This window comes from Pseudorca crassidens, chromosome 9 (assembly GCF_039906515.1).
Source record: "Pseudorca crassidens isolate mPseCra1 chromosome 9, mPseCra1.hap1, whole genome shotgun sequence".
NCBI lineage: Eukaryota > Metazoa > Chordata > Mammalia > Artiodactyla > Delphinidae > Pseudorca > Pseudorca crassidens.
The window spans coordinates 39900098-39912390 of NC_090304.1; the positions used below are offsets into that span (position 1 = coordinate 39900098).

General features: G+C 36.5%; 1 protein-coding gene across 26 annotated transcripts in view; it reads left to right on the forward strand.

Annotated features, from left to right (window-relative positions):
* SOX6 (SRY-box transcription factor 6) overlaps positions 1-12293 on the forward strand; it is a 631442-nt gene that overhangs the window by 507581 nt on the left and 111568 nt on the right. For 19 of the 26 annotated variants that reach the window (XM_067749779.1, XM_067749774.1, XM_067749772.1 and 16 more), the window contains one exon: positions 707-829. The exons of the other annotated variants lie outside the window; for them this stretch is intronic. In XM_067749779.1, the coding sequence (XP_067605880.1) occupies positions 707-829 (123 nt within the window). The remainder of the gene's footprint in view (positions 1-706; positions 830-12293) is intronic. 26 annotated transcript variants of the gene reach the window in all.

Consider the following 12293-nt stretch of genomic DNA (forward strand, 5'->3'; position numbering starts at 1 on the left):
TTGAACATTTAGAAAATGTATGGTAACTTGAATTTCAATACAGTGGATAGAGATAGTTTTTTATTCTTATAATTTACTGTGATTTTTTTTTGAATTTTCTTAAATAGTCTAGGGAATAGCATCTAACTAGGCATTTTTGTTTCTTCTTTGCTATTACTCATATGACTTGAACGTAAAAAATGTACAGATATTTTACCGTGAAAAAGTATCATTTTGAGTACCTTCAGCTGGGTCTACAAATAAAGAATTTTTGCAGTACTTTGAGAAGTTTTTGTCATAAGCCTCATCCAGAAAGTCTTGAAGATGTTGTCCATTATGGACTGCCTAGCAGAGCTAGACATTTTGCCTAATGAAAGCAGCAACCCTACCTCTCTTCTAAACCCTCACCTTCTCTACTACTGACAGGGGAACTTACTGCAGTTGGTAAAAATATAAAAAGAAACCTCACTCATAATCAATCTAATCTATTTCTCCTTTTTCCATAGCTATGCTATTGCGTGTCTTCTTGAGTCAGAGGCAAAAATAAGAAAGCAGTTTGATCCTATAATCAAGTTTCTGTGAAAGAGTGTATCTGGGTCCTAAACCTACTTTCTATTCTTTGGTGTGGTCAATACCCTGGGTTTAGAAATATGTGTTCTGTTTCATGAGTTCTGACAGTATGTTTTGTCTTTTTTTTTTTTTTTTTTCTGAATATGCTACTGAACAGAAAGGTCATGTCTCCCACCCACAAATTAACCCAAGGCTAAAGGGCCTAAGTGACCGTTTTGGCAGGAGTTTGGACACCTTTGAACATGGTGGTGGCCACTCTTACAACCACAAACAGATTGAGGTATGAATACTTCCATTGGTGCTTCATTGGGTGGGGGACTGGATTGTTCAGTCATATTCTAGGCTTTTTTTAAAAAGTAGCAAACACTCAACCTAAACACTAAAACATAATCTTTCCCTTTTTCTCATTCCTAAGGAGGCTCATTTTTGCTCCTTTTTCTTTCTGGCAAACCCCAGACCAACGCCTCTGAAATACATTGTTTATTGCTATATATTTAGGCAAATTCTTTACATTATGAGTGCTTTCAAAACCATCTTTATTTCCCTTACTCTTTTTTTAATGTATAATGCTGTATAGTAGTTAAAAAACACTTAAACATTAAAAGAAAAAAACCTCATTTGACCATGTGACAACCCTATGGAGTTGATAAAACATAATTCTGCTTTCACAGACAAAACAATGGAGGTTCAGCGAGGTCAGGTTATTTAACCAAGGTTACGAAATATTCTTGGAGTCAGAGTTATTATCCAGCATTTCTAACTCTACCAAATTCAGGTTTTCAAATTTAGTTTTCTCTGGCTGAAGTGAGGTTGGGTGCCTGGGCCTGACATAAACTATTATAGTAGCCCCTTCATATTTAACTTTCAATAAAGCTCTTTGTTGTTTTTGTGGGATATTCTTACTACATGGGAGAGGATGGCTCATACGGCTCTTTTGAAAACCAAACCCCTTTCTCCTATAGGGACCCAGTCCTCCTCTCTCCATTATCATGCTTAATTCCTCTCCTATATCATTGGAGTACCTCTTGGGGTACTATCAGATGCTGGAGGGTTGCTAGCTATCCGTTGAGTCACAGAAAAAGGAGACAGGTTATCTCACACTGAAATACACTTTAACTTTCTGGGTTAGATCTAATACTACATTTATGTTCTAACCTAGGATGGTAAACCCAGTTTAAAAAGAAGAAAACAATTACATCTAACAAAGTTGTATATTCAGCTCCTATTGGCTCTGCCCATCTATACATATCAACTACTATGTGATCAATAAAGTGTCCCTTTGACATTATCTTCTCTGTTGCTTTTAAATCTGCATTTTTGGAAAATGATAGAGAAAGCTCACTTCTAAGAAGAAGGAAGAGGATGAGATCAAAGGACACCTTGGAAGTAGCCTAAGGAAGAGTTCAGACCTTGTTGCTTGCCTTCTTCCTTTCCCTTTCCCTTTGATTATAAGAAGTATATAGGGGGTTTCCACCCAGACATGACAAGGCATATACTGTTAGAATATCTGCTGTCTTCTATACAGCCAGAAGGGATTTCTTTTCTAAGGCTTTCTTTTGGCTGTAGAGAAGGTGCCATATTTCTGGACGTTCTAAAAATCTACTGTGCTTAGGATTGGCAAGCAGTGAGACAGCTGGACGTTAAGAACAAGCCTTTCTGTGTGATGACAGTTAGCAAGCTTACCTACTCAGGACAGGTAGTTTGTTAAATTTTTAAGTGCTTGAAAGAATGTAAAAGCAAGTGGCCTTGGCTCAAATTCAAAACTTCCTCTCCTCTTGACTTTTATTTTCTCTTGAGGTGTTGAGTTCTATCCCATCAACCTTCCCTTAGCCAGTTTTCTACCCCGTGTCTTCTTTTACTAATTTTCACTTAGGTTGACTTCTCTTCCCCCCACCATCACAGACCCCTGATGCTGTCAAATCTGGCTTCTGTTGGGTTTCTGGAAACCATGATGTCATATATGTGAGTGCCAGATCCGTGTAGTGCTGTAGCAATGCGGATCTAGGAGCACAACATATGCCACATGCCTGCCACTTTAATGAGACTAAATACAGAATCTGGTAAGGCAGGGGGCCCTCATAGCTTTGCAGTGTAAGTTTGGGGTGGTTTGAGAGTTTCCTGGGGTTTTTTTTTTTTTTTATTATTCTTGCTCTGTTCTCTAGCTTCCACTTTTTGTATCTTTCCTTGCATGTCAGGAAACCTTTGCTTAGAAAAGATTGACCTGGTTTGAAAGCCAGGTTTCTCAAACTATCCTGGTATGAGTATAGCATGTTTATTGGGACTTCCATGAACTGCACAGTGGACACCCATATCTAACCTGCTATAGACACTAACATTTTAAATCTTGAGCAAAAGTAGAGAGAAAATTTAATAATATCTTGCTTTATTGATTTTAAAGTCTACTTTCTTTTCTAGCCAGGGTTTTCTCCATTCCTTTGACAAGCTAAATGTCACAGCTGTGTCAACTGTGGATAGGATCATGATAAATAGGATCATGATAAATTGTGGGTACTAAGCATTACAATTATGTTAATGGGTTTTATTTCTAATCAGAGATTCTTAGGAAGAAAGACCATAACACGTATATACCACCACCACCTCCACACACACCCTGCTGCATTGCTCAGAAGTGGTCCTCTCTACCTGATGTACAGTTAATTTGTCCTTCAAAGGTTGTCACTTTTAACATTAATGAGCCTGGGTAATCTTAACAGTATAGTTATACTCTGGAAGCCTGAAATTTTGTTATCAGGTAGAGAAAAGGTATTTAAAGTGGAAAGATCCTCCTTACGTTAGTATATTCCAGTTCTTTCTTTCTTTAAAATAAGAAAGACACAGAAAAGTTTTTTTGCTTTTTTTTTTTTTTTTTTTGGTACTCCATGCTGATCTAAGGCATGGTTTTCTCTGCCTCAGGAGCACAATATTAGGAGAGAGAAGGCCAAAGAATGCTATTTTTAGTTGAACAGTTCAGCAGATGGAGGCATGAATACTCATATATCTGAAGGTTGAGGGGCTTGAACCATTAATTTTGATAATGTATTTAACCCTGGGAACAATCAGAAACTGTAACTCTAAGGTTACAGTGCTTTTGACCTTTAGAGAACAGAGGGCACTTGCTACAGTAAACAATATATTATATTGCTACTTATTCCAGTTCTCTACCCGTATAAATTTCAGGACCAGTTGCCATTTGCTTTCCTCAGCTATGTTAGCATTGGTCCTTCAAGTAAGTCAAAAGGGGGGGACCAGTATAATGAGGCAGTCATGTAAATATGGCCTTTAAATAGCTAAGATGTTAGATTGTTCTGAAGAAATATTGTCTCAGAAACTAAGCTCAGAATGACACTTTTTTTAAACGAAAGAGTGATTTTAATGTACTGATTCATTTTTTGTTGTTACTTTCAATGTGATAGGTACCTAAAGTAATTTGGTTTTGTTTTTTAATTGGAAGTAATGTTGCCTCATAGTTTATATGAAATCCAATCTGGTACCATATCATGCAAAGTAATGCACCTGTCTCATGCTTTCTTATTAAATGATGCATGCTTCTCTAGCAAATACAACAGCTAAATATCACACAGTTTAAGAATTTCTAATTAAAATATCTCCACATGTCAGCATATTGGTAATGTATTATTTTAATCCATTTATTTTGTTTATGAAACAGTGGCATATGTTTAGATTGTGAAATACATGAGCCTTAAAAATCACTTTATTGAAGAAAATTAATTCCTACAATACTGTCTCGGTAATGTGTTCACTCACCCAGTCAGTCATTGGTGGCACTGCCAGTCTTAATGTAGAGTAGACACACTTACTAGTTTTATCTGTGTTAACAGTCTTGGAATGAAGCAATAACAGTTCTTTTTCTTAGTTCCAAACAATAGGGTTTTCTTCCTTTACTTTTTTTTTTAACTCATTAATTCAAACCTGTCCCCCCAAAACACTTTTTGTTGCTTTTTTTTTTTTTTAATACAATGAAGGATGGGACTGAGTGTATGTATAAGGGATTCTGAGAGACCAATCAAAATTAGAAACAAGCTAGTTACCTTTTCAAAGTTAGACATAGTAATTTGTTTGTCAGCAGGGAGATGTTTGGGTCAGCCCTGAAATAAAGTGACTGTCAGCAGTTATTCCTACAAGACAAGTAATTTCACTCAATGTATTACTGACAGATTGCTCACTTCTCTGAATCACCAGAGAAAACAAACTTAATATTGTTACAGGCAGAGTTTCTGTCTTCATTAGCTGCAGAGAATGATTTTTATCTAGCATTCAAAGACTACCAAGCTTTAGTTGGAACATATTTTAACCAAGTTCTTATAATGACAGTATGGGTGGTAGCCTAAATGAAAGGAAGTAAATATGAAAAATTTAAAAATCAATATAAATATATTTTCACTTTTATTTGATGGGTATTATGTGTAGTTTTGGGAAGATTTGAGGAAAAGAGTATAATCAGAGCCTTAAAACACTAGAAAAACCTATCAATCAACCATAAGTTATTCTTAAATGAAACTATTAAAGTCTTGCGAAGTTTGCAAAGATGGAGGAGAACAATTGAAATTTTGCAAAAGTGAATACAAACACGTATTTTATTTAAATGATATTGTCAGTTTTCATGCTACAACTGGAAAGTGAAGAAGTGCCCATCAACATTGAGAATGCTCTATTTCTATTTTAGTTCCAGCCTGAATCTTTATGATATTATATATAGATGCTCTTCCCTGGCTCAAACCCTGTCGTCTTGTTTGAAATCATAAACATGCCTCAGTTCTGTGGAGGAATGAGAGGGTGAGTTAGCTGGGCTGAGTGGGCTTTGGAGGTTGTGATTTCTAATAGAGGGGTGAATAAAGAGTTGATTAGAGTGACCTATTACTAGCTACCTGATAGAGAAAAAGGAATGCACTGATTCAAAGCTTGTTCTGAGGATGCCAACCAGGGGGTTGTGCTTTGAGGGGAAATGCTTACTTTTCTCGTAATCAGCCTTTTCTCACCTACTTTGACTTTAAGAGTGTGATGGAATTTGGGAGGACCATTACAGCTGGGATTAGATGAGCTGTGGACTAATGGAATGAGCTCCATTTTGGAATCAGAATCTTGGATTAGAGTTTCCGCTATTATTTGCTATGTTGTCCTATACTGTTCTCAAATAACCTTTTTTCAGTTTGTTCATTGTAAAAAGGGGATAATATTTATTCCCAGGGTGGTTGTGAATAGTAAATGGGTTAACGAGGCATGTATTAGATTTCCACAAAAATTCATTATCAGAATAGGAAAAACCTTACCAACATCCCAATAAGCAGTCATTTCTACTCTAGCTTTGCTGCCTAAGTGCTTCTGAGGGGCAGCTCTGATCTACTCTCATCTAGCTCTGATTCAGAATGTGTCACTGAATTCAGGGATTTTTGTCTATTTTGTTTACTGTTGAATCTTCAATGTCGCCTGGGACAGTAGTTGGTAAAATGAATGAATTAATGAATTCCCTCTTTTGGTGGCAATCTGGGACTCAAGCTTCTTTGGAAATTTTTTTTTTTTTTTTTTTTTTTGGATATGTTCAGCCAAGTGCTCTGTCTTTAGGAGGGATTATTTCATGTAAACAACTTTTCATTTCTAGGTAGCCTTCTTCAGAAAAATGGCAGGTGTCAAGTGAATCTTGATGGAGATTAACAAAATATAGGCAGATCAGAGAAGGGTGCAAAATATTAAGACATTTCCTAGTGTTTGGAAATCTGACTTATTTTATTCAATGAAGCAGAATAAGTTTATACTACCACTTACAACATTACTAGCACTTAAAACATTGGGTAAACTTGATTTTCTCTTAGAAATTTTATCTTCAGTTGATTTTCAGGTAGTATCTAAAAGTTGAGAGAGTATGGCTCTTCTCACCAAGCTCTGTTAATCACTGTGTTTAAGTTATTTGATTGATGGGATGGTTAGCTGTACTCACAGAGATGGTTTAGTAGGAGTCCAAGACCTTGGAATTACAAAATCAGTGCCGTCCTCTATCTTTCCTCGTGTAACATCTCCACCAACATTCATTTAGCTCCAGCCTCACTAATTAATACACACAACAGGGAACTCCCAGTATCTGAATACTTGTATTTAAACAGACTGCTTGTAACATGCAGTGGTTTCTAAAATAATGACAGGTATTTCTATTCCTGTTTTTACCAAACTGGAGTTTTGAGGTATTGTTTGGTTGGTATCATGTATCGTATATTGTATGCTTATGTGTTATAATGAGCTACCTTGAAATTAAGAGAGATGATGTGATTAAGAACATAGGGGAAGGTTTGAAAGCAAAACATTCTAGTGTTTTAGAAAATGCTTCACTCCAGTTTCCAACCACAGAATAAGTCAGGATATGCAACATTCAGGAAATTTAAATCAGAAAAAGATGTGATGAAATATTTTGACATGTTGTGTAACAGAAGAGACTGAGCAGAACAAAAACATTTTTAAACCACTTTATTGAAGTATGAGTGACATACAAAAGCTGTACATACTTAATATATACAACTGGATGAGTTTGGAGATAAGTATGTACCTGTGAAACCATACCACAATCTATGCCATAAACACCCATCACCTACAGAAGTTTCCTCTCACCATTATTATAATAATAATAATTATTATTATTACTATTTTGTGTGATAAGAACATTTAACATAAGATCTACCCTCTTAGCGAGTTTTTAAATATACAATACAGTGTTATTAACTATAGGCTTTATGTTATACAGTAGATGTCTAGGATTTACTTACTTTGCATAACTGAAACTTTGTGCCCTTGACTAATACTTCCCATTTCCCCTCTCCCAGCCCCTGGCAACCACCATTCTACTCTCTGATTCTATGAGTTTGACTATTTTAGATTCCTCATATAAGTGGTATCACATAGTATTTATCTTCTGTGTCTGGTTTAACTTAGCATAATGTCTTCCAAGTTCATCCATGTTGTTGCAAATGGCAGAAATTCCTCCTTCTTCTTTAAGGCTGAATAATATTCCATTTTATGTACATATTACATTTTCTTTATCCATTCATCCATCAATGGACATTTAGGTTGCTTTCATGCCTTAACTATTGTGAATAATGCTGCAGTGAACATGGGAGTGAAGATACCTCTTTGAAATCTTGATATCAATTCCTTTGGAGATATATCCAAAAGTTTCAGGCCTTACATTTAAGTCTTTTAAATTTAAGTCTTCCATTTCAAGGTAATATTTTTTTTGTATGGTTTAAGATAAAGGTCCAATTTCATTATTTTGCTTGTGAATATTCAGTTTTCCCAATGCCATTTATTGAAGAGACTATCCTTTCCCCACTGGGTATTCTTGTTACCATTGTGAAAGATCATTTGACTGTATTTGTGTAGGCTTATTTCTGGGCTCTTTATTCTGTTCCCATTGGTCTATATAGTCATTATATGTCAGTATCATTTTTTTTATTACTATAGCTTTGTGATGTATTTTGAAATCAAGAGGTGTGAGGCCTCTAGTTCTTGTTCAAGTTTGCTTTGGATATTTGGGGTCTTTTGTGGTTGCATGTGAATTTTAGGTTTTTTCTTTTTATTTCTGTAAAAAATTCCATTGGGACTTTGATAGGGATTGCATTGAATCTGTAGATCACTTTGAGTAGCATGGACATTTTAACAATTTTAATTCTTCTAATCCAAAAGGTTTTTTTTTTGTTTTGTTTTGTTTTGTTTTTTTGTGGTACGCAGGCCTCTCACTGTTGTGGCCTCTCCCGTTGCAGAGCACAGGCTCTGGATGCGCAGGCTCAGCGGCCATGGCTCATGGGCCCAGCCGCTCCATGGCATGTGGGATCCTCCCGGACTGGGGCACAAACCCGTGTCCCCTGCTTCGGCAGGCAGACTCCCAACCACTGCACCACCAGGGAAGCGCCAAAAGTATTTTTAAGTGATATTTTAATTAAAAAGCGTTGAGAAGCTACACATAGCTGGATAGATTCCCCTCATAGGTGTGCCCCAGTGAGGGATAAAACTTCTGACCAGTAGAGCTAGCAGATACTTACTACTATTCTGCCAATTCTTCCTTTCTGTTTTACTTGTAGAAAAGTTCATATCCTACAGGTATGCATGTTTATGCAAATCCATATAAAATGGAAATTCAGGGAATATTTATAACAATTTAAGCTCTCTGTACTGATTTGAAACAATCTTGCTTTATTTTGACTGTTCTAGATCCTTAGGATTAAGATAATAACCAGATTCCCTTATATATCTTCCAAGCCTAAATGGCACTAATAATGGATTATTTTCTCTATTAAATGTAAATAAGCACTAAACACCTACTGTGTACTAAACATCTACTGTACTGGTTGCTGTACGGATAAAAAAGTCATATGTTTCCTTCTTTCATTCCTTTCATAACTGGTGACATCAGTACAGCCATCTTGAGTCACACTGAGAAGAATTAATTTAACATTCTTTTTTTTCCAGCTGTATAAGTACCAATTCCTTTATATTTAATGCTGGTTTAGCTAAATATTTACATTTCCTTTTAATAGACAAAAATGAAGGAAACAGCTAAATTTATTTCCCAAGGCTTCCACCCTCTTGGTCATTTGGTGAAGTAAAGACTCAGTGAAAATTCTTAATTTCCAGTATACTGCACTGAGTTCATTTCTTACTGTATGTTTCTCTTATAGCACCAGCTATAATACCTGTAAACAACCTTTGATGTCATAATATATATTAACCTAGACCATGATCCTTGGTATCAGTAATTTCCCTAATGCAGTTTACTCTGGAGCAGAATGAACTAAAAAAAAAAAAAAAAAAAAATGATAGATATGGGGCCTTCCCTGGTGGCGCAGTGGTTGAGAGTCCGCCTGCCGATGCAGGGGACGCGGGTTCGTGCCCCAGTCCGGGAAGATCCCACATGCTGCGGAGCGGCTGGGCCCGTGAGCCATGGCCACTGAGCCTGCACGTCCGGAGCCTGTGCTCCGCAACGGGAGAGGCCACAGCAGTGAGAGGCCCACGTACTGAAAAAAAAAAAAAAAAAAAAAAAAAAGATAGATATGGATACAAATTTTATTGCTTAAAATGTATATGTGTTAACTATCTCAAACCCTCCAAAGTGCAAACATACAGTGCTCATTTGAAGCCAGATTGGAACAGAGTTGCTTTTAATCTAGAAAATCCATTTGGGGGATATTTATCAGGTTTTCACTCTAATTCACTTATTCATTTAAATTAAACAAATAATGAAGTATTACATCTTTTCTTTTAAAATTCCTATTACTTGAAATTATACCTGTTAGCTTTGAATGACTGTGACAATGTCGTGAAATTTATTATCTCTTGGAGTTGCATCAAAATCTTTTTTTAAAAAGGAAGCTTATAAATGATCATGCTTAGGAAATTTGAAAAAGTTTGTGTGAAAATCGAAACAATAAATTTACTTATTCAGTTATTTAACAAGTATTTATTTAGTGGCTATAACGTGCCAGGTACTGTTCTAGACCAGTAGTCCTCAACCGGAGGCAATGTTGCCCACCAGAGTTCAGTTGACAGCGTCTGGAGACAGTTTTGATTGTTATGACTTGGGGTGGAGGTGGAGATGCTACTGGCATCTAGTGGGTAGAGGTCAAGGATGCTGTTGAATATCTTACAATGCACAGTTTAGCCCCTCACAACCAAAAAGTATCCAGTCCCAGCTATCAGTAGTGCTGAGGTTTAGAAAACCTGTGTAAAACAAAGTCTTTGTCCTAGGGAGTTTACATGCTAGCTGGGGAAAGAGAAAATAGGGAAAGAAATATTTAATAAAGAGTTGGGATTGCAAATCTTACTCGTCTTAACAGAAATATCCCACCTATCTATCTACCTGTCCACCTGAACCTGTATGTGCAGGTTTAAAAAGACTGAGACCTATATGATTGTTCATCCTGAGTTCTTTGCTTCGCTTTGATCTTCAAAACTAAGACTTTTATTCTAGTCAGTCACTTCTGGCTAGAACAGTCACAGTTCTCCTCAGGCTCATTTTCTCAATTGTATTAAGCACACCATATACTCTGGCTTTTGGTAAAGTAATATTATTTCTGACTATAATAGTGTATAAATCTATATTTCCAAGTGAAGTAAATATGAAATTTGGTGAGGACATGGGAGCTGTTTATTAGTTTTTATAGGATGCTATTTGTTGAGATCCCATAGGATGAGTGGAATCACTCTTGGCAGAGAACCTGTATTTGATGTGTGACTTGGATATTACAAAGGAAGCCTGCCTTTCTTTCTAAAAACAAAACTAAACAAAACAGATTTAAGAATAGTATGAATATTATATGTATGTATGTATATGTATATACGTATACCTACATATATACGTATACATACACGTTATAATACGTATTGCATAGTATTTTAAAGTGTAATAAGCAATTTATATTTAGGCTTTATAATAAATATGCTTTAATATTATCCCCATATTTTAGAAGAAGAAAATGAGGCTCAGATGGAAGTGTTGGACCAGATTACTTATCTATTAAACAAAACAGGGCCATAATGCATGGTTTAAGTGCATTTTAAAATTTACTTCTTGATCAGGATTCTTTGCTTTAAACTGTGCTGTATGTAGGTATGTAGGAAGCACAGTCATTTAGAAGCTTTCCTGAATGACTTATTCTCCTCTTATTATAATATTCAAGTGAATTAAAAATAATCTAATTGAACTATAAAGGGGAAAAATTCAAAGCCAGCATCACATTCTTGGGATCTCAAAGAGTTCATGTATTTTTCCAAATTTCTAGTTAACTGTCCAGAAGAAGCTTGAAGCCTAATAGAATTAACCAATATAAGAATTATCATGAAATATGTCTTATTCTGTAGCTTCCTTTTGAGGAAAATGCTTAGAATGTTTTTGCTGAATGCTGAGCTCTATTCTTTTGAGAGTTTCTGGGCCTGTCTTAACATTTCAGTTTTGATGAGTCTCCTGGAGTAGCTGGGGAGTGTGTCCTTACCCGTGCCTAGCCTGTGCTGCTGTCTGAGCGCATCCGGCCGGTTGCATGCCGGCAGATGAAGCAGATGCTCGACCACACTGGAATGGTGCGCCTGCTGCATCAGGAGCTGGGGATTCCTCCTGACATCTGGACTTTGCTGGGTCGGGAAGCCTGCCTCGGGCCAGGAGGCTGCGGGAGCTGTGGGGCAGAGAGCGTAGAGTCTTTGCTGCTCTTTAAGGGATTAGGGCACCGAAGCGGCAATAATATTGAATTATCGCTTGGCTGCTTTCTTCTCCGCAATCTTGGGACAATAGAAGAGTCAGGAAGGAGCATTTACAGTAAAGCCATGTTCAGAGAGACAAGACTAATTATAGAGCATTAAAGAGCTTTATTTTAAATGATTTAATTTACAGACACCTCTGGACAGTATATGAAACTTTTTAGAGCCATAAACCCAGTAGCTTAAAGAGACTTTTCTAATTTAAAACGGCTAGTATAGAACCATTATTTCAGCAGTTTTCTAATTTTAGAAAGTTTGGTCAAGGTGTGCCACTGAAGATACAGCATCTGCTAAAAAAAGAGAAAATGTACTGATGCTTGTAGTTGCTGGGGAAAAGTTCTCTGGCTTGAGGGGAAGGAAGACTTTAAGAGATTGACTGAATCATGCACTGGCTTTTTCAGTTTCACTTTATCACACTGAAAACTGGTCTGCATTTGCTACCCAGAGCTGAAACCATCTATTACACCAATTTCCTTTATGATATGTGTTATTTAAGC